The sequence below is a fragment of the Mastomys coucha genome, unplaced genomic scaffold, assembly GCF_008632895.1.
Source record: "Mastomys coucha isolate ucsf_1 unplaced genomic scaffold, UCSF_Mcou_1 pScaffold16, whole genome shotgun sequence".
Lineage (NCBI taxonomy): Eukaryota > Metazoa > Chordata > Mammalia > Rodentia > Muridae > Mastomys > Mastomys coucha.
In genome coordinates this window covers 33816806-33840371 of record NW_022196898.1, presented here as the reverse complement: position 1 = coordinate 33840371, position 23566 = coordinate 33816806, and the positions used below count along the sequence as shown (strand labels likewise).

Genomic DNA, 23566 nt, shown 5'->3' with positions numbered 1-23566 from the left:
ATCTATCACACACGGAAGTAGGAATAATGTAACTCAAACTACTTAATGAGGTTATCCTATGTGCTATACAAAGGTATTTTTTTAGAAATACGTATAAAGTAGTATCTCATCTGCATATCTACATAGCAAATTAGATGTTTTCACTGCCTCACTTTATTGTCATCAAAACAGCAGCATCTGTAAGAGTATTTATCTGTGGACTCTGGAAGAGCACAGAATTCTCTCTAGTCCTGTTTAATCCAAAGGTTACAGAAAAGTTCTCAACTTGGTTTCGGGTATTCAGTGTTTACTGGCCCAATGTAGGTGGATATGGGCAGCAGCAGAGCTAGCACAGTCTTGTTAGATTAAACACAAGCAACAGTCATCCTCTGCCATCCTCAGCTCAGCTCTTGGAAAACAAAGCTATCTGAAGTCTTTTTCTTTTCTTTTCTTTTTTAATTTTATTTGATCTCTCTTTTTTATCCCCCTTCCTGTCTACCCTCCGACTGTTCCACATCCCATAGGTCCTCCCCCCATCCTCACAAGGATGTCCCCAACCACCATCACTCCCCCACCCCACCCCACCATACCTCCCCACTCCCTGGGGCCTCTAGTATCTCCAGAGTTAGGTGCATCTTCTCTGACTGAACCCAGATCCGGCAGTCCTCTGCTATGTATGTGTTGGGGTCCTCATAGCAGCTGGTGCATGCTGCCTGGTTGGTGGTCCAGTGTCTGAGAGATCTCAGGGGTCCAGGTTAATTGAGACTGCTGGTCGTCCTACAGGGTTGCTCTCCTCCTCAGCTTCTTCTACCTTTTCCCTAATTCAACCACACCGGCCAGCAGCTTCTGTCCACTGGTTAGGTGCAAATATCTACATCTGACTCTTTCAGCTGCTTGTTGGGTCTTTCAGAGGGCAGTCATGATAAGTCCCTTTTTGTGAGAACTCCATAGCCTCAGTAATAGTGTCAGGCCTTGGGACCTCCTCTTGAGCTGGATCCTACTTTGGGCCTGTTGCTGGACCTTCTTTTCCTCAGGCTTCTCTTCATTTCCATCCCTGTAATTCTTTCAGACAGGAACAATTATGGGTCAGAGTTTTTGACTTTGGGATGGCAACCCCATACCTTACTTGATGCCCTGTCTTTCTGCTGGAGGTGGGTTCTACAAGTTCCCTCTCTCTACTGTAGGGCATTTCATCTACAGTCCCTTCCTTTGAGTCCTGAGAGTCTCTCACCTACCAGGTCCCTGGTGCATTCGGGAGGGTCCCCTCACCTCCTACCTCCTGAGGTTGCCTGTTTCCATTCTTTCTGTTGGCCCTCAGGGCTTCAGTCCTTTTCCCCTACCTAATACCTGATCATGTTCCCCTCTTCCCCTCCCTGTCCCCATTTCCATTCATGTCTATCCCTCCAACCCCCTCCCCACCCACCCCCATGATTGCTTTCTTCTCCCTCCTAAGTGGGATTGATGAGTCCTCACTTGGGCCCTTTGACTTGTTAACCTTTTGAGTTCTGTGGACTGTATCATGGGTATTCTGTACTTTTCTTGTGAGTACTTTTCTTAGTGAGTACATACCATGCGTGTCCTTTTTGGGTCTGAGTTACCTCACTCAGGACGATATTTCCTAGTTCATCCATTTGCCTGCACAACTCAGGATGCCCTCATTCTGAAGTCTTTTCTTAACTGTTGGGGGGCCCTTTTTGTACAGTGGCCCATTTAGGCATTCCCCCTTTTGCATTACAATGGCTTTAAGTTTTACCACAGATTGAAGATGCTTAAAAGGTTGCAGGGTTTTGTTTGTCTGACTGCTTGTTTGTTCTAAATTTTTGCACAGCCCTGTATAGGAGCTTCTATTTTTAGCAGTGCCTTGCATGCTAGAGACTACAGTTTCCCCAGGAAACTCCTGATTTCTACTCTATTTACTCATGTCTGTACAAAGTGTTCAGGAATAAAAAGACTGGTAGGATTTTAAATTGCATGATGTCACATGGTAAGTAACCTGCAAAGAGCAATGTTTGTACCTCCTCACTCAAAGCTGTTTCTAGATCAGCTCCTACCACAATACTGACCTTTGTCTTCTGAGTATTAGGATTTTTTTCTCTTTTAGCCTTTTCTGGCATCTTCAAGCCCCCCCCCCCCCGTACCTCCTAAATGACTCTCAAAAGTAACTCCTAAATGACTACACTGCATATTTGTTTCGGCTTTACTTTCAAAATTGGTAAGTAGTAATTACTTTTAAAATTAAGTGTCAAACTGTATCTGAGTTTGGTTAAATTTAGAAAATGAAATATTCAAAATCACAGCTGCATAGTCATTTGAAAAAACAGTAAACAAAAACATGCCATGCTCTAAGAGTACAAAAACTCCTAGAAGAAATTTCCAACTTTAACAGCTATTTCAACAAACCAGTTCTACAAATCTGAACACTAACTTTCTCCTGCATATCACCTGCAGCATAAAAAGTATTGGAGTCAGCCTCTATGGTCTAAGAGTGGAGAGCCCAACTGAAGCCACCAAGTGTTCCTACGAAATGTCACACGGCACCACTGAGCAAGGGCAACGGTAGAAAAGTGAGCACACTGGGGTTAAGGATAATGGATGCGGACCACTAGGGCACAAAGAAGCACAGCACCTGGAGGAAGGTGCAGCCAGCCAGCCAGGCTCCACTGTGAGGTCTTAGAAGAACCCACAGAGACAAAGATCCACAGTAACACAAGGGGGCTGATGTGTGTTAAAATGTGTTACATTTATCTCTGCTGAAGAGATACTCACATATGTTTATATATTCAGCTGAAGGTTCTGGAAACAGACACTAAACTACGTGGAAACCAAGTTGAATTGCAGCTGACCACCCAGGCATCTTAAACAAGAAGACTCGCTAAAACTATGATGATCAAAAGTTAATCGTGGTGGGAATGGAACTCAACAGAGCGAGGGAAAAAGGGTAAGCCCAGAAAGTGGCTAATGGGCAAAGCTGTGACAGATGTGACCTAAGTAACACTGTGTAAGGAACAGGCAAGTGTCTCTGGCAGCTGCTGCTGCTAGCATGAGAAGGACTCTCGTAGTGGAGATTATTAATAGCAGTATACTTTGGGAGAGGCTGCCATTAATACTGTAAAAATATCTCACTAAAATCCAGGAGTGTAAGAGTATAATGTGACAAAAAAAATCAAGACATCTATCAGAAGACCAGCAATAAACCAACAATGTTGAATCAGAAATACATTTTTAAAATCACACATGTGGACAATCTATTTGGACAAAGACACAGAAACATAGCAACAAGAAGAGTAGAAAATCCTTATAATTGGAAATAATACAGGTCTCTGGCAAAGGTCCTTTTCCACAAAGAAAGATGATCACTATGAATAAGTAATTTTAGATTTCTTTTTACATTTTCTTCATGGAGTATGATGATATGTACTTAATGGAAATATTGGACCAGGCATCACCTAAGTAAAATGTTCATAAGAGGTTTATGTAAGAATAAATAGGCTTAGGGTTATCTGTATGTTTTATAGTAAGGTTAGATGGGCCCTGTGGTATTTTAAAATTGGTACAATTTTCTGGAAAACAATTTACTACTATCCACTAAAAACAGAATAAAGTTACAAATCTGCGCACAATAATATGATTAAAAGTTTTTTTGTATGTATATGGCCAAAGTATGTCACTATTTAAATTAACAATCATAGAAGAATCATGCCACATTCATGTGGCAGATTAGACATTTACCAGTACGCACAGTCTTAGAGAAACACAAACAATACATTAAGAATGGGTCTAGGAGCTGGAGAGATGGCTCAGTGGTTAAGAGCACTGACTGCTCTTCCAGAGGTCCTGAGTTCAATTCCCAGCAACCACGTGGTGGCTTACAGCCATCTGTAATGGGATCTGATGCCCTCTTCTGGTGAGTCTGAAGATAGCAACAGTGTACTCATTAAAAAAAAAAAGAGAGAGAATGGGTCTAACTGCCAATTTTGCATAAAAATAATTAAATATTTAAAATTATTGTTTTGGTTGCTTCTGAGCAGTAGAATTACTAACAATTTAGGAAGTAGTAAAGAAAATCTTTTATTTTGCATATAATAAACACATCCTATTTTTGAGATGTAAGTTATTAAAGGAAAATAAAATTTATTACATAACCTACTCAATTCAGATAATTTGGGGAGATATTACATTTCTAAATTCAGAATGGTAGTAATTTATACTTTTGCTTTACCAAGAAAGGCCCTCATGATTGTGGTATAGTTTTTAGTAACACAAAAAATCTCTATACATATGAAGATTTTACTACAAACGGGATCATTAGAGACATTCTTCCTAAAAACAAAACAGAAAAAATAAACAAACAAAAACCCAATACATTTTCTTAATAATTGTGGCAGACCTTTTCTGAAAAACTAACTGACTGGTCTAAAGTCCACTAAAAGAACCAGATTAAAATTACATACAACCTAAACTAACAGAAGTCTATACATACAAAATGACCCACTAGGTTATGTCTGAAAGAACACTAAAAATTTGAATACAGTGTTGTCTCTATTAATGGCATAATGATTAAGAAAAAATCCAAACCCTAAACAATGTTGCTGAAGAGGTGCTGTGGCATTTTGTCCTTGTCCAAAGCACTGACTGAGGCTGTGGACAGGAAGGACAGTGCGCCAGCGTCAGGGAGACCTTCTCGATGGCTGCCAGCTGAACTCAGCTGATTCGGTATGATCTCTGGCTAACAAGGCAACAAAGAACAATCCAGCCAGCGACATAAACATTTCAAGATTTTAATGAGTAAAACTGTCTCAATGTGTAGCTTAAGTTAAAAATCTTGAAGGTGATTACACAAAAGACTTTTTAAGATTACAAATGGACTGTGCTACAAAAATTAACTTGTTAGTTGATGCTTTGAAACTTTAAGTATTTTCCCTCAGAGAAATAAATTTTAACATAATATGCTCCCAGACTTATCTTCCAAACCTAATTATCACGGTAGCTGAAAAGTGCCAAGCATGTTAGGAAAAGGTATATGTAGACCACAGAGATGGCAGTAAGGACAACAAGTAAGACCACTGCTCAGAATCACCATGAAAACTGGGAGAGCTCACCTGTTCTGGTCTACGGTATTCTGCTCACATTTAAGTTGCTAAGGACGAAAATGGCAAAAAACAAAAACAAACTAATAATCCAGTAGTGCAGTACCTAGGCTACATATTGTGCTCTTTAAAATCAGATGTGGTGGTGCACACACCAAAAGCCTGGTACTAGGAAGGGCGCAACAGAAGGATTTCTAGTTCAAGGCCAGCCTGAATTATACAGTAAGACTGTCTCAAAACCTAAACACAAATGAACAGAAAAGGATCCGTGAGTCCTTTCCTATACTCATTGCTTGTGCACAAGGTCTACCCTACTCAGTCTTCCATGCACACCAGATGTTTAAGAATCTGATCTAAACCAACAACAGCATATCAAAATAGTAACACTTAAAGAGTAATTCTACAAGAATAGTCTTAGATACTTGGGTGCTCCAAAGCTGAAATGAGTGAATAAGTGAGACTTATTAACTGTAAAAATGGTTTTCTTCTAATACACCAACTGTAAGATTTACCAATATTTCTCTTAGTAAACAGAAAAATCAATGCTGCATTCTTGTTTTAGAAGTGCCCAAAAATGTAGAAAAATAATGAAACTGGAATTTCAGAATGCTATTAATGTTACTAGCATAATTAAAAACATTCCAGTTTCAATGATGGAGAAATAAAGCCACTCATGCAGTATTTCTGCTTTCCTAAAGGATAATCAGAGCTTCCTAAATTTACAAGTTCAACCCCAAACTTCCTTGATATCAAGAAGTACCTATGGAGCGTATCTTTTAAGATTACTTTTACAGGTGTGTGTGTGTGTGTGTGTGTGTAGAGGGCGTCTCTGAATGTGAATGCAGGTGCTTGTGAAGTCCAGTAGAGAGTACCAGTGGGGCAGGAACTACAGGTAGGCTATGTTCCTTCTGTGTGGGGACCAAACTTGCAGCCACTAATATGAGAACAGTCTGCACTATTAACAACGGTAACACAATCACAAAAGAACACACATGGTATGCACTTACTGATAAGTGAATATTAGCCCAGAAGTTCAGAATACCCAAGATACAATTCACAGACCACATGAAGCTCAAGAAGGAAGACCACAGTGTGGATACTTCAGTCCTTCTTAAAGTGGGTTCAAAATACCCATGGTAGAAAATACAGAGACAAGTTTGGAGCAGAAACTGGAGGAAAGACCATCTAGTGACTGTCCCACCTAGGGATCCATCCTATATACAGTTACCCAACCCAGACACTATTGTGGATGCCAACAAGTGCTTACTGACAGGAGCCTGATATAGCTGACTCCTGTGAGGCTCTGCTAGTGCCTGACTAATACAGAAATGGATGTTCACAGTCATCCATTGGACTGAGCACAAAATCCCCAATTGAGGGGCTAGAGAAAGAACCCAAGGAGCTGAAGGGGTTTGCAGCCCCATAGGAGGAACAATAATATCAACCAACAGTACCCCCAGAACTCCCAGGGACTAAACCACCAAACAAAGAGTACACATGGAGGGACCCATGGCTCTAGCCTCATATTAGCAGAGGATGGCCTTGTGGACATCAATGAGAGGAGAGGCCCTTGGTCTTGTGAAGGCTTGATGCTCAGTGTAAGGGAATGCCAGGGCCAGGAAGCGGGAAAGGGTGGGTCAGTGAGCAGGGAGAAAGGAATGGGATAGGGAGGTTTTCAGAGGGGATAAAATTTGCAATGTAAATAAAGAAAACATCTAATAAAAAACAAAACAACAACAACAACAACAAAATCAGAGCCATCGCTCCGGCCCCCTATAGAGCTGATTTTTACCAAGTATTCTAGCTGATGGGTTCTTTAATGCTAAAGTACTTTAACTCAATAGTGACTGATCAGCAGGTAGTTTGTTATTTATTTACTGTTACAAAAAACTTTAATGCTCACACATGTTAGGTGAGAGCCTAGAAAAACTGATAAATTAGACTACCCACATAGTTGTGATACTTTGATAAGATAAACACATTTTCTTTAAAAAAAAAAAAAACAAAAAGAGATGAAAGTTAAAACTGTAGCTATAATTATGGTTATAAAGAATTTCCCACAATTTTCATACTGTCATGCTTTCGATTTTGTTCAAAACATTATCCCCACAAACACCAACTGAGTCAGCACCTATGGAGGGATACGATGCTCTCCAAAACATCCGGCATGAAATGTGACCAAACTATGTGGCATTTCAGAAAAATTCTCTCATAAACACTTAAAATATGTGTCATACTAAATGAACAAAGATAATGAAAATCCATTTAAAGTAACCAAATGTGGAGAGAGAAGGTCTCATAACTCTGATGTTTCCAGGAGTCAGAGACAGTGAGTCATGCCAGAGTCAACACTGTTTTAATAAAACAAAACCTGGATATACTGATTAAAAGACTGTTTCAAATCTTTAGCCATGTTCTTTACTTCTAATTTTCTAGGACAACTTGGATTCCTATACTTGGTTTAGCCTGGCATTGCAGCTGCATGGCTGTAACTTAGCATAGTAACTTAGGAAAGTCAGAGCAGTGACATCAGAAACCTGCCGGAAACCCTCAAGGCCCTCCTTAATTCTTCCTAAGGTCAGCTCTGTGTCGTTTCCAAACAAACGCACTGTGACATAAAGTCTCCTGCAAAGTAAAAATCCATATGTTCCTTACAAAATAAGAACAAGACAAGAGAACAAAATTAACTTGGTTATTAATACTTTGTTTAATATGTTTTTATGTTTGCTAATTTTTGTCTTTTAAACTTATTTGTGCTGTATTTTCTTTTACAGAAGGAGTAAACTAACCACTTATTTTGCGAACGACATTACAGCTGTCAGAGGCCTCTTGTAAAATCTCAAATGTGAGCAGTGACCTCACTCCACAGCAGCTTTCAAACTGACAGGTGAAAGACAAGGAAAACATGAAGACAGAACAAACAGAAAAGGAAGAAGAGAAGAAACGGGAAAAGAGAACACTTTGCGTTCTAGTTTCAAAATTTAGAAGACATTGTTTTAACTTCATTTTCCAACATGGCTGCCACTTATTCAGATAGAACTTAAAATAACTCAAAAGGAACTAAGCTAATTAGAAAAAAACTACAAAACTTACTTACATCTCAGTAAATGTCTCTATATAGACAAAACTAGTATTCTAGTGATATGGATTATTCTCCTTGTCCCCTTCAGTTAAAAAAAAAGAAGAGTAACAATAAGACACAGACAACACTGACTAAACGCGTTCTCATTTACTTCCAAAGGAACAGACAGACAGACATAGACACACAGACACACTTGTTTGTTTGGGCCTACTGTGTTCAGGATCATAAACATATTTCCTTTCTACAAATACATCACTCTAGTAAATAATTCAAAATGGCAACCCCAGCTAAGTCAGAAGAAATGCATATTGCTAGTACTACAGTTTCAGTGGGTCATACTGAGAAACACCCTTGGATCTTATGTTGATTATACATTAACAATAGTTCTGCAAAGTCCACGTTAGCTCAGGATGGCTATATATAAACTATATCACAGAGCAGAGTGCTACTTCTGTTTCAGCAAAACAAGTGACATCTCTTTTAATTTATGAAGTTTTAATTCATGAAACAGCTTGTAAAAATAACCCAGCTGTACAGACCCAAAAGTTTAAGGACCTGCCTGGAGTGCTCTTTGCACTGGATGCTGCCTTTCGCACATGTCAGGAATATACCAACAGCAGCTCTGGCTTCCCATCAAAATAAAAGCTACAAAATTGAGGTTCTAACATCTATCAGCATATTTCAAGACATAGTGTTTTCACATTTACCAGTTTGAAATAAGTTTACAGGATTCTAATCTCATGAAAAACAGAAGAGACAAAAGGGTGCCCTTGCAGGCTCCAGATCATCTCTAAAGCTGTTGCTGTGTCAGTGTTCCTTGGCCAACAACGCATTGTTCGCTCTCCTCACAAATACACACAGGCAATCTGAAGCAGTGCTTTACTGGAAGAGAAACAGCACTTAAATAAACGTTCAGGCTTTCAAATGACAGACTTACCCGTCTCCGACAAAAAGGCAGGCCCTGGGCAATGATGCTAATGCTAAATATCTTCATCACAGTCTGGTGTGGCAGAGGTTCTTTTGCACTTTTAAGATCAACAGGAACCAAGCCATGGTTCACAGGAGCTTTTCCAGGTTTTGACATTTTAAACTCCTCTTGGTTGATGAACACTCTCTACATGTACTACAGGCACATTACTAAAACACTCACCACCAAACTGAAAAAACTACTAGTAGTTTTAAAAGGCTGAGAACCCCAGGCCTGCTGCCGCTTTTGTCTTCCAACCTTCTCTTTGCGAGTGTCCTGACCTGTCTGAGGCTTGGTGAAGTGCAAACTGTCCTAGAATAGCCAGGAATTATAAACTCCTGAAGTGAGCGCTCCTGCTCCTGCCAGTCAAACAGCTGGTGAGCTCCCACAGCAAGTGAGCAGTGCAGACAGGAGCAAAGCAAGGCTGGGCTGCAGGGTCCTGGGAGTGCTCCAACTGAATAACCAAGGTGCTCCCTAGAAAGTGGAAAATAAGAGCTCCTTTACAAAATTCAACACCCACACAACTCTATGTCACTATAAGTATCTGAAGAATGCTCTGAGTCGACGCAAATTTGTTTATGCATGTTGGAAACAACATGCTTGTTGAGCCTTATCTGCATCAGTGGGCGCTCTTTTCAAGTGTCTGTCAGTGAGCGTTTTGCCCTTTCCTTACAGACCATTCTTTATCTCATGCTCACCAAGACAGTAAACATACCCTACCTCTCTCTAGCTATTAATAACCTTGAATCATCTTATGAGAGATTATAAATCTCAGTTCCTCTGTAATTCTGAAACATTCCAAGTCTATGATAATGGCCACATGACTGACTGGAGGCACATAAACTGTTTATTATTTATAAAATAAACTATGATAGGCAGTGATCACAGTCAGATGTCACTTATCAACAGAAGCAAACTCTAAGAAACCCATGGCAGTGTGTACACATCATCGAGTACCCTGACACAGAGGTGGCTGAAACATTGGGTGGTGGGTGGGGATTCTTAGTGCTTAATTCCTCCAACATATCAGTTAGATAACCCTTCCTAAAACACAGAGAAGGAATGGGCTATAACATCTGCTTTAAAAGAACTTTCAATTGCTCCCTAATGCCCAAAGTAAACTTGGGAAGCAAAGAGTCTACCTAATAATATTCCCAAACTATTAGTTGTGGCATAATCTCAAATATTTCCTTAAACTAACCACTTAGGCTGACCTCAGTCCTGCAGCCAAGAGTGACCTTGAACTGGTGATCCTCCTGCCTCTAACTCCCAAGTGCTAAAATTACAGGGTGAGCCACCTTGTCTGGCTTCTTCCCCCAGCCCCTCCCACTTTGGAAAGATCAATCTTACTCTGTAAGTAGACTAATGAAAAAAAAAATAGTTTGTACATGAGAAATATTCCTAGCCCTATACCAGTGTTACATTCCTAAACCAGGTCTTCCTCTCTAATATCAAATTTGAAATGTAGTTTAAAGTGCAAACTCACTGGCAGTATATTGGGGAATTGGAATATGATGGAAAATACTGTAACTGCTATGGAAAGAGGTATGGCAGCTCCCCAAACCTTACGCAGAGCCAACAGGTCACTACACATTTCCACTTCTGTGTGCATACACAAACACAAACACAAACACACACACACACACTTTAAAAGCAGGAACTTGACTAGAAGTACTATGATTGTAGTAGCATTATTTGCTACAATCACAACGTGGAAATAACACAAGCAAAGTGCTACACACACATATAGCTAAATGCAGTTTTGCCTTCAAAAAGAAAATTCCAGCCTCGATACATCATTGGCAGTTAAGGCTATCATACTAAGTAAAACAAGTGCATTACAAAGAGACAGGTGTAGCAGGACTCAACTTATAATCAAATAGTTATGTAGTGTGTGGGGACTGTTCAGTTCAGAGACAGAAAGCACAGGGTGGTCCCCAAGGTATGAAGATAAGTATGTTTAACCGCTACAGAGCTTCAGGGAAAAAAACTGGGAGAGTTTTAGAGAGGGAAGGTGGTAACTGTTATGCCTATTCTGAGTGTACTTAGTGCCACTGAATATGCATGAACAAGGTAAAACAATACTTTGTTATACCTGTTCAACTACAGTAATAAGTTTAAAAAGTAAATGATAGTAGACTACAACAACAGACCTTAACACCTGGACTGGAGACTTGGCTCGGTGGACTTCAGAGTTCTTGCTGTTCAGACCTGAGGACCCAAGTATGAAGCTTTGCACCCACCCACAAAAAAAGCTGGGTGTGGTCCCTTGAGTCTGTAACTGTTGTGCAGGGAACTGAGACAGGAGGATCCCTGGGGATTGTTAGCCTCTACCTAGCTCCAAGAGACTGTGTCGTACCTTAAGGATCAGGCAAGGGGTGATTGCACAGGACATCAATGCCTTCCTCTGTCCTTTGCATGGGAGCATGCATCACAGACACCCATAGACACCACATACAGGCACACACATACATCTACATGCAGATACACACATACATCCACATACAGGTAGACACATACACCCACATACAGGTACACACAGACACTAATTTTCTTATAAAATAACTTATGAAGGGCAATGGTCACAGTCACATGTCACTTCTAAACAGGGATAAGAAATGCATGGCAGTGCATGAACCACATCATTCCCCAACAAAGATCCGGGGTTAGGACAGAGAAAAGACAGCATAAGGACACTGGAAATCTATAAACTATCATGGCTGGGGCGGGGCAGCTAGAACTGATAGTTAAGAGAAGCAGGTTTATGGTCCCACCAACCTCTCCAGACCCTGCCGAAGAAATGCTACCATCTCCCAGTCTGTGTGTGTCCTTTGATGCTTATTTTACTCTCTAAAGGAAGACTGATATGTTATTCACATAATTATAACCCTCCCTCATATTCTGTCTGTCTCCTTGGAATATCCCTTTTTCTAATGTATCTATCCCCAGATATAATCACTATTTTGCTAATAATATTACAATATAATTTTATACAGATTGAGATCTTTATTCTTAAAACAATTTATTTCAGTGATAATCGCTGAAAACAATTAGCACTTCTAATTCCTTTCAGAACTACAGGGAAGATATCATTTAAACTAAATGATACTTTTGTGCTTAAACAAAAATAAAAATGAAAGAGGGCAGTATATTCTGTGAGATTAGCATTTATTTTGCATAAAAATACCAATCAGATCTGTTGTAAATTAATTTTTACTGAGCCCACTGATTAATTAGAGAGCACAACACACACTTCCGTACTCACATTTACACTTAAAAGTCTTAAAGACCTGAAAGCTACATTGTTTATTTGTATGTTCTTTTAATATCTAGCTTCCCAAATCCAGCCAATCTATGAGGATCTTTAAAGTCTGATGTGAGTAAGGAAGGAAGATAGGAGCTGAGAGAGGGAAAAACTTTAAGTGAACATAAAGTTTTCTTCCTTAGTTCCTAAAGAACTAAAGAATTATTATGAAGGAAAAGGGAGTTTTCCATGGCCCCATGATTATTTATGACAATAGAAAAACACAGGAGAGAAAGTGAACACTGTTGTATATCAGAAACCGCATTTCAAAAGCACCAAGTGGCAGCATTCTAAACTCTTTTAAGTTGGTAAATAGCTGCCCTCAACTGGACAGTGCAGAGCACTGCAAGTCTAGCAAATCTAACAGTAAATGCAACTGTCTAGCCAAGCCTTTATAAAGAGAAAGATATAAAGGTAGCTAGCTCTTTAGTGATGATCAGCTCGAGCTATTAACTTCCAAGTGTCTGCGCTTTGAGGAACTTTTATTTCTAAAGCCATGTTGTCAATCTAGAATGAAAATGTAGAAAATATCAAACACTTCAAATATACAAGAAGCCCTGATCAATGAAGGACAACCCAGACAGTGTCCATCACAACTACTGACATTAGCGAGAGCCAGGTTCATGTGATTAACTATTCAAAAAAACCACAATCCATGAAAGGTACTGTGAACAGTGTGCATGGCTCCTCAACTATTAGCACAGTAAACTGGTTTCCTTCCATTGCTCAGGCTAGCCTCAAATTCCAGGTCTCAGGCAATCTTCTCTCTCTACGGATCCTCTTGCCTCAGCTTCTACATGCAAAGCACCACTGCACCAGCCTTAAGAAACTGATTTTGTATAATAAGTTTTCACATTTTTTTTCCAATGGGAAAAATATTGGATTTCAAGATTATTCAATGCTTCTGTGAACTTAAGCCACTTTTGTTAACACCACTGTGTTCTTGGTGAAACAGAAAACTCTAGATACTTAAAATTAATAGCACTACTAAAGTGAAGTAAGTCAGAATAACTATTCTCCCAATTTAGGATATAGTATTGTCAACCTGTGCTGAATGAATTTTCAGTTGTCCATAGCCTAGTGCTAAAGAGATGGGACTCTTATACTATTGCCCATTAAGAAATGTATGCATGAAAATGGAGAAACTGAAACAAGGAACAGTCACAAACCAATAAATTGTTTGCTTGTATTAATACCTCAACTGCAGAAAAAAAACAATTCAGCATAAAATTAAACTTTAACCATATGGTGTGGCCCTTATACCTTTAGTATTCATGAAATGAAATAAAATAAAAGAGTTGTGTTTATAAAATTTAAAGTCCAGGCCAGGCAGTGGTGGTGCCCACCTTTAATCCCAGCACCCAGCACATGGGAGGCAGAAGCAGGAGGAGTTTGAGGTGGAGGCCAGCCTGGTCTACAGAGTGTGTCTCAGGAGAGCCAGGGCTGCACAGTGAAATTCTGTCTTGAAAAACTAAAAATGAGGGTGGGGGGCACTAAAGTCCGATCTAAAATGATTTCTAGAGACGTTCAACACCAACATTTAAATGTTCAAGAGTACTTGACAGGAAATTTACAATTTCCAGTTACAGTTTCTAGGGCATCCCACCATTACTACTGTACTAGCAATACTACAATGTACTATTGAGCTTCCCTGGTAAGTTTCCATATCTAAGCACAAAGGACAACCTGAATGCACTAACCACATAAGCAGATAGTGGTTTGGATTCTGAAACAGTACAAAGTGTATATGGGTATTCTACAAGTAGAACTAGCAGCTACAAATTCACAAACGCACAGGGGTTGCCTGAGACCATCATAAATTTACATTACAATTCGTAACAGTATTAAAATGATAGTTGTGAAGTAGCAATGGAAATAATTTTATGGTTGGAAGTCACCACACAACACAAGGAACTATATTAAAGGGTTCCAGCATTGGGAAAGTTGGAAACCATGGCTCTAGGCTAAATTATCCAAAGCTGACAGGCAACTGCACAGCACACATAGAATATCAGGTGAATTTTAAATTCTAGGTTCAGTGCCACCATGAACTGGGCACTGTAGACTGCTGCTTAGCCCACAGTTAAGATTCCCTGAGGAGAAGGATGGGGCAGAAAACTGAGAGTGAAGTGCTACAGTCTGGAGTGCATACTGTCATAAGTAGCTTTATTAGTCTCATAATGCTGGACTATCAATTTAGTGAGCCTTCTTTATCAGAAGTTAGTAAAGTCAGCTTTACAAAACATATCCAAGGGCCATGCTTTAGTGAAGAAAGGTGCTTGTTAAGCCCGACAATTTGGGTTTGATCCCTAGGACCCAGATGGTAGCAAAGAACCAACTCCAACCACCAAAGGCTGTCCTATGGCCTTCACGTATATGTCCCTCCCCTCATAAATAAATAAATAAATAAATAAATAAATAAATAAATAAATGTGATTTATAGGAACCTTAAAATAGAATACATCTAAACAAAACTCACTGCTTCAATTCAGTAGTGTATACTCTTTAAAAACAGGCAACTATGACAATGTGTTAGGTCATAGTTGAATTGTATACAATGAAAATATTTTAGCTGGAAAGAAGGTATAGATGTAATGAAAATGTTTAAAAATTGACCAAAAGATGCAATTCAAGAAATTAACACTACAATAAATTATATATTTTTATTTTCTTCTCCTATCCACCATAATGACCTAGGCAATGACATACAAAGTATATAGATGATAGATTTAATTTTTCTAATGTAAGCTTTGAATTTTAATCCACTATTTGTGTCTATGAACTATTTACTTCAAAACAAATTTCTCATTCTTTTATCAAGCATTTAAAGAAGTTATCTGAAATATAAACTAAAATCCAACTTTCAGATTAAGTTTTCTAAGTGTCTCAGCAGTGCCCAGTATGAAGTCCTCTGTGTCTTTAACATACTTTACTTCATGACTAAGTTTAACTCCCATGCTCTATGCCGGGCTACCCCAGCTGTTAAACTGGCCTTACACAGCTGCTCACCAAGAATTCAGCTGGTGATTAATATAGCTATACCTTTAAGTCAACTATGACAAAAATGGCATTGCAATTACAGGTATTTCAATCATGCAAGAATTCCAACCCCATGTGACGACAAAGAGCCTCAAACAACTTCATCGTCCACAGTATTCAAAATAAACTTAAATTTTGTCATTAAATTACTTTCATAAGTAAGCTTTAGCACAAATAACTCTTCAACCTTTCAGCCATTTCTCCTGCAAAAGTCCTAGAGACTGTTTGCAGGCCAGGAAACCACACTACTCTCTTCCTCTTGGGGGAGGGGGCAGAAGATGTGTGTGTACACACCTCTAAAATATAAATAAAAGAACCTAAGTATCCAAATACTTAATCTAAATAAAATAGTTTAAACATACAATCAAACTATAGAAAATAATTTAGGCTTTCATTCCTAGATAAACTGACAGTCTCATAAATTTCAACATTAATTTTATAGCAGATGTCTGAGTCTTCATTTCTTCAATAAATAAAACACTAATTAGCTATCAAAAACAGATAAATTAACTCAACTTCTATAATCCCAAATGTGCTTGAGAGTTAAGAGAAAGAAGTGAGAGGCTGTGGAGATATAGCTCAGTTGGGTAAGGGCTTGCTATGCAAACATGGGGACCTTGATTTCAACACCCAGCTCCCATGCTTACATTTACATGCTTGGTGGGCCCAAGCATCTAAAATCCTAGTGCCCAAATGGAGAAAGAAGGATCCCCAAGGCTTGCTGGCTAGGCAGCCTAGCAAACCTCAGGTGCAGTGAGAGGCCTGGGATGGAGAGTAATTAAGACACCAGCTCTCCATCTCTAGCCTCTACATAAGAAAAGGCAAGCATGAAGGAGACCATAGATATTACAACATCCTACAGCATATACTTTCTCAAAGTTGAACACTATGGTATTCCTGTCTTCAGGAAAAAAATTCTTTTTGCAGTAGGACCCTAATACTGCTTACTCTAAAGGGTGTAGACCACATCCCCTTCACTTAAAAAAAAAAAAAAAATGAGCAGACATTTCTGTTTGAAGAAACATCCTGTGACCACTTAGGCTGTCATATTAAAAAAAAAAAAACTAAACTAAACTAAACTAAAACCAAAAACCCTCAGCTTGCTTTTCACACTGATGTGCTGTTTCCAAGCGATCTGCGGTCATAGAATAAGGCTCAAGGCAGCTCAGGTAAGGAGAGCAATCTGGGTAAGGCCTGACACTGCATGACGGGAAGGTGACTAACCAGCCTGCTGACTCAGACCCACTGCTTCACCTCAGGCTGCACTCTGACTTAGACAAGCAGAATGTTCAATGTGCCAGGGGATAACAAAATATACTTAAAAATAAAGGGCACCGAGTATACAGCGTCACTGTGATATGGTACCCACAAAGCCTTCACTGTGAAATGGCATCTATATAGTCTTTCCAAAGAGTGTTAATTTCAATTTTTAACCACAGTGGAAAGGAAAAAGGTGATCCTAGATGGAAAGATTAACTACTATTCTGAGAGTGGAGAATACTTGGTAACAAGTTCCCACTTTGATAACTACTAAAAATGAACCAATTTAAAAAGACTGTCTATTTTCAAAATAAAAATATAAAACTATAGAAAATCTCATGGCTTGGATTTCATCTGAGTTACTTTAAGATTAAGAAAATGAGCTCACTTTTAAATTTTCTGTTATCACACTTTCAACTTTGTTTCATGAATACTCATTCCACTGACCACACAGTAGTAGACAGGTAAAAATAAAGAAAATAAGTGTGAACATTTAGGCATTCCCTAGCATGCACTCAGCAGGAACAGAACCTGCAGGTGTATCAAATGGACCCTCCTCCCAGTTACTGCAGTCACTTAGTTCACAGCACCCAATCACCCAAAGAATTCAACCTAGGTTTTCATTTCTTCTCAACACTTTCAGTTAGCCAAGTTTATCAATATTTTAAGTTCCAAATTCCTTCTAGTTTCAGCATTAAGCAATTAATTACAGAGTCCAAGAGTACTTCAGTTAGTACTAACTAAACTTAAAGTAGCCTATAGTTCAACTCCAAGTTAAATGCCATAGCCATTTAGGCAAAAGTCAGTGGAACAGTTTCAATTCACCAGACAACCTCTTAGAAATCAACAATGCTTTGCACGACATGCCAGCAAGCTAGCTTTAGCATAGACTTGTAACTCTGAAATAATTGACATTATGAAATATAATCAGCTAATAGTTGCTGAAGACTCCCAGTACCTTTCAGGCCTCAATGAACACTCTCAGTAATGCTATGTGATAGGTACTACCACCATTCTTAATATCAACAGAGAGTTAACAGTTTGGCCTTGACTAGCTATCTCACTGTAAAGATCAGTGTCTCCTGCTACTTGTGCACCTTAATGCACCTGTTATACATTCAAGGGTACAATCTGCGAAGGTACTCACGAAACACAGGAAATGAGAAGGACATGCAGAGAGAACAGACACAGAATATTTGCTCTTCGTTGTTCTACACTGTCCTCAGTTTTATGGCACCACTCTATGGACCAGTGTGCTACAAATATTAGGACAGCTCACTTAAATGCATACTCCAGCCCTAGAGTTTGGCTAAGTAGTTCTGGGGCAGACTTTGCCAACCTGCATTCCTAATTAGCCCTCCAGATATTTGTGGTGTTGTTAGTTCAGGGTCACAATTTGAAGAATACTGGGACTCAACTTCTGGAATGCCCAGCCTACATGCTATTATCAGCTTACCCCAACTCAACTGTAGCTCGTTCCATCTGGCCTCTCTGTCCTCAGCCTCATTTCTACTGCAGTATTTCCACTATTTGCACTAGTTCTCATATATACTCCATTTTATCATGCTACTCCTACATACAGACCACTTCAGATTCCTTGTGCAAGGTGGGATACATATTTCCTTTAAATGGGATCCTCTGCGAGCTGGAGAGATGGCGTAGCAGTTAAGAGCACTAACTGCTCTTCTAGAGGACCTGGATTCAATTTCCAACACACACATGATGCCTCATGATCATCTACAATTCCAGTTTCAGGAGATGTGTCACCATCTTCTGGACTCTTCAGGCACCAACCACACATGTGGTACACAGGCATAAATACAGCAAAAAACTAACACATGTAAAAATAAAAACGATGATCATGTTGATGAAGAAATTAGATCACTTGGCAGTTTAACATCTGAAAATCTAATTCAAAATGAAAACAGACCATATAATACAGTTGTGGCACTCAATGCTGTATTTCTACCCAACTGCTATTAATGCCTATTTGCTGGATGAAAACTGTTTTGATTTTGCAATGAGTGAGAACACCCACTTTTTTCTGTGTATGATCTAGAATGAAGGTGGTCTATTGGAAAACAAAGCCACAGAAAGGCTTTATGGAAACTGGAACATATAGCCCATTAGGAAATCACAGAATACCATCTGAAAACACATGCTTAAGAAACCAAGCCGGCATCCCCAGGGCCTAGGCAGCATGCAGTATGGCCTGCTCTGAGAGCAGCCGTATAAGCATTTCTCACATCAGATACCAATCCCTCTTCTTTTCTGGCTTACGTTTTTAGCCATTTAAAATTTTAACTTTCAGGCTGTAGAGATGGCTCAGTGGGTAAGAGCACTGACTGCTCTTCCGAAGGTCCTGAGTTCGGATCCCAGCAACCACATGGCGGCTCACAACCACCCGTAATGAGATCTGATACCCTCTTCTGGTGTATCTGAAGACAGATACAGTGTATTACGCCGGAGCGAGCAGGGCCGCAGCAATTCGGAATCTGAAAGCAGTCCCAGTCCCGACAGGCTGAAAGCTGGAACTGGCCACCAGCAGTGCAGAACACTGACATTGCAGCTCCTGAGATCAAAGACTGACAATCAGCTCACTTCTGTTGGAACTGCGTTTGAAGTCCTGGATGGCTAAACAGACTGCCAGCGTCCCTTAGTCTGGTCTCATGTTTATGTTAAAAGCTTGTCGGACTCTCTTTGCCAGTTCCTCCTCCGGTCTTGTGTTTATGGTTACATTGGATTACCTCGTGTTTATGTTAAGATGGGCTACTTTCGGTTTCCCCTGGGTCTCGTTCCTGACTCTGGTTATTTAAACTGAGTTATCCTAAGTAAAGACACATATCTCGATACAGCTACCTGGTGTCCGTGTCTTCTCTCTCTCTCTTACCTGCTTGTATTCACAGGTACTCAATAATCTCCAGTCCGAGAGCACCCAATGGAGTGAGGGTCCGTTGGACGGACTCTTACACATACACATAAAATAAATAAATAAATCTTTTAAAAAATTAACTTTCGCCAACATAATAGGTGACTATAACTAATTTCATTACCCAAGCAAAAGGTGTTTAGTCATTCAAACTCACATTACTCTGCCAGAACGTAAGAATGTGTGTTTTGTGCAGAGCAACAGCAGCAGTGCAGAAGCAGCCAGTGTGTGGTGAGAGCACACTGGTTGTAACCACATCAGTAGACAACACTGTTTATCCATATTGACTGTAACAGCCATTATGGACAGGGACTAACCTGTCCAGAAAATTTAAATTGCCAAAGCAAAAGTGGCTTAATAAAGACGGCTCAGGCGGAGCGGCTCAGGGATGTGGTGGTTTACCTTTGGTAGCATCAGAGTCCCGCCCCTTTCTTCCCCACGGTCACAGTTGAAGTTAAGGTGCTTCCACTGTGTTCACGATCCTTGACCAGTTCTTAAAAGCAGTATGAACACTGACTAGTGAGAATGTCCTATGTCCCCCAGAAACAGAATACAAAAATTAAGAGTGAGAAGCGTTCTATCAAATAAACACAGGCAAGAAGTGACAATTTAACCAGGATTCTGCTCTGATTCTGAACTTTAACAGGTAGTCATCCATATTCTAAGAGTCTAAACAAACTGTTCATGTTCCTCTTCACATATTCACACTACTTTCTTAGGGCCACTAAACTGAGAGAAGTCAAGACACGTAAGACACTTAACTGGTCAAGCATTTTTTATTTCAAGATGACTCGGTGCCCTCAGCCCGCATTAGTGCTAATGCACCAGTGACCTGCTCTTTTTGCACACATGCTGAGGAAGCCCAGGGCAATCACTGGTCATAGGAAGTCTTCTGATTGAAGATTATATGTTAATTATTAAGATTTTTTTCAAAAATGTACTCATCCTTACAAAGAAAGTGAGTTTGTACACATGTACAAGATGCACTGTATCTTCTTGTTATTAAATGCCAAAATAAGAATATGCTAGTTTCTTGACTTAAAAAAATACAAAAATATATGTCAATATATACAACTTCTCTTAATACTTATTCCAAACTGGGGCAACAAATAATAGACAGACACTAATATATTTAAATACATGAAAACAGCACCATTAACAAGATACCATATGGCCCCCTCTAGTGTTCAATGAAGAACTTAAATGATTACATGTTTCACTGCCAAAATCACTTTTCTCCAATTTACTAAGTGCACTGCTAAATCGATTCATGGCAGACGCTTTACAAACTGAACATTCCTATCTCTTTTGTAGGTTTTCATTACTGCACTTTCTTTTGAATTACTATCCATATGCTGAGTATGTAATAAAAGAATTCTAAAATTCTACAAATGGGAAGGCAGGGCAGTTACTTTGCAGACGGTGACAAGTGCTCTAACCTTTAAATGGGAAGACAGAAGACTTGAAAAGGCCCATATAATACTGAAGAACAACCTGGAAAGATTGGCACTATCCCACCTGAAGTCTTTTCACAAAGTTACAGCCATCAAGAGAGCAGTGAGGGAACAGACAGCACAACAGGACTGAGGGCTCAGAAACGGACCAACATAAATGCAGTCAACAGATCTTTAACTGAGATGTAAAGAAAATATAGTGGAGAAAAGTTAGTCCCCTGTAGATGTACCACAGCACCTAGACCTCTACATCAGCATCAATATCATCACTAAGAGACTTACACCCTTTTCAAAAATCATTTTAAAGCAGACTGCAAAGACACAAGAAAAAAAACCTAAGCAGATAACCTTGACACTATAGTTACATGAAAGGCACATCTATGAAAGAAGTAATAGAGAAGATGGACATCATTAAAATTAAGCAGTTTCTCTGAAAGACACTATGGATAGAATAAGAAGACACAGCACAAACATGCCAAAAATACTTGTAAAATATAACAAGTAACTCTTATTTTAAAAAAATCCTTAAAACTCTAAAAATAGTATTGCTAAAAAAACAGTCTAATATAAAAATGATGTGGACACCTCATCAAAGAAGATGCACGTATGGTTGTATGTACCTGAAAATACATTCACTAACTACGTTCTCTGACTGGAGAAATGTGCATGAAAACAATGGTGGATGGCAACACAGCTCAAGCAGCCTAAGCCCACAACACTGAGGAAGCCAAGCACCAGTAAGGACAGAGCAGTCGCTGACAGTGAGAACGCAAAAACAGCACAGGCAAGAGAAGAACTCTGGCACGTTCTTATGAAAGGAAATATACCGCTACACTACTCCTCACCTACAATTCACGGCTGCCAACATCTGGAAAACCAAAATATTCCCCATTAGGTGGGTGGAGGAATAAACAGACAACGGAATATTATTCAACAATAAAGAGTGAACTTTCAGGCCATGAAAATACACTAAAGAAACTTAATGAATGGTATTAAAAAGGCAAACTAAAGGAACTACATACTATATGATTCCAATTACATGGCACTTGAGAAATAGGAATACTGTGGGGATAGTGGAGAGACTGGTGGGCCTGGGGTTGGATGGGTGGAGACTGAGTAGGCTGGTCTTGAGGATTTTTAGGACAGTGGAAACTATCTTATAAAATACCACGCTGGTAAAGACATCATTACACATTTGTTCAAATCCACATAGTACATAACAGCAGGAGTGGAACCTGACATAAATGTGGCTTCTGCCTTATCATTTGTAAAATATCTACCCTTCTGGCGAGGGTTGTATTATAGGGCATGAGATGTGTGGGTGAAGTCAGGAAGCATACAGGAAGTTCTGTGTTCCCACTTAATTTTGCTATTACCTTGGAAATAAAAAGTTTGTTAATTTTAAAAAGTTACAAAGAATAGCTAATATTGGAAAGCCCTACTCCATCCCACCCCACCCCAAGCCCCCCAAAAAACTTTTCACAAGTCTGGAAAATCAGTTGTTAACTCAAAGACAGACTTCCTTTTGAGTAAGGACAGACTTCCTTTTGAGTGTATGCCATTTCTTCCTATTAAGGCTAGAGGAATAAAGGGTCAGGGTGACTGCACAGATGAAACATGAGGTAAAAGTAAGTAGGAAGAATTTATGCTAATGGGCATAATCTCAGTTGTGTAAGGAAGAGGCCAACTGCTTAAATAATCAATTGTTTAAATAGGCTATCAAGTTAACTATGTCACCAACATAGTAATTCAGGGATCTAGGAGACCTTCAGGCCTGTGCTATGAAAATTATGTATTTAAGCTTGCCATAGAAGCAGAGACTTAGCTGGGGTGACCCTGGGGGCCTGAAAACAGATGTTAGGGTTTATGGTCAGTCCATGGTCTGCAAAGGTGGAAACATTGCTTCACTGGGTATTTCTATTTTCAAGGAGAACAACCTGAAATCTCAGCTCAATACCAGCTCTGCTACCAACCTGATGACCAACTCAATTCCTGCTCAGTCATCTCAGGTGGCAACTACATGACTCAGCAAGGACATACACATAAGGAATCTATTAGTATTCCAGAAAAGTGTTCAGTAAATAACCTAACCTTATTTGCTTGTTTGCTTGAGGCAGAGTTTTTCCTACGTTCCCCAGCCTGGTATTGAACTTAGGAGCTCAAGTGATCCTTGGGAGGAAAATACAAAGTAGCTGGAACTAAGGCAATGTGCCGCATGGCTGCGTATCACTATCATGGCTATCGCTGTTACGATGCCATCTTCTATTGCACTGGTGAGGACCAAATAAGGACAAAAAAAAAAAAAAATTTGGTGTGGTCAACTGCCACTCAGCATTAACATGCTGACTTAAAGGGCATAACATTTCAAGAGCAACTTAACCAGAAAAAAACTACAACAAAAACAAAACAGGAGGCTGATTCAGAAAATACACCAAATACATTCAATATGACAGTAGTCTTCTATT

The 23566-nt window shown here is 39.5% G+C and overlaps 1 protein-coding gene across 6 annotated transcripts in view; it reads right to left on the bottom strand.

Moving 5' to 3' along the window:
• The window catches only part of Fbxw7 (F-box and WD repeat domain containing 7), a 163436-nt gene that overhangs the window by 45293 nt on the left and 94577 nt on the right, over positions 1–23566 (bottom strand). Inside the window, exon 1 of one of the 6 annotated variants that reach the window (XM_031374228.1) lies at positions 9086–9572. The exons of the other annotated variants lie outside the window; for them this stretch is intronic. Coding sequence (XP_031230088.1) covers positions 9086–9232 — 147 coding nt within the window. The 5' untranslated portion in view covers positions 9233–9572. Of the gene's footprint in view, positions 1–9085; positions 9573–23566 lie in introns of those variants that run through there. 6 annotated transcript variants of the gene reach the window in all.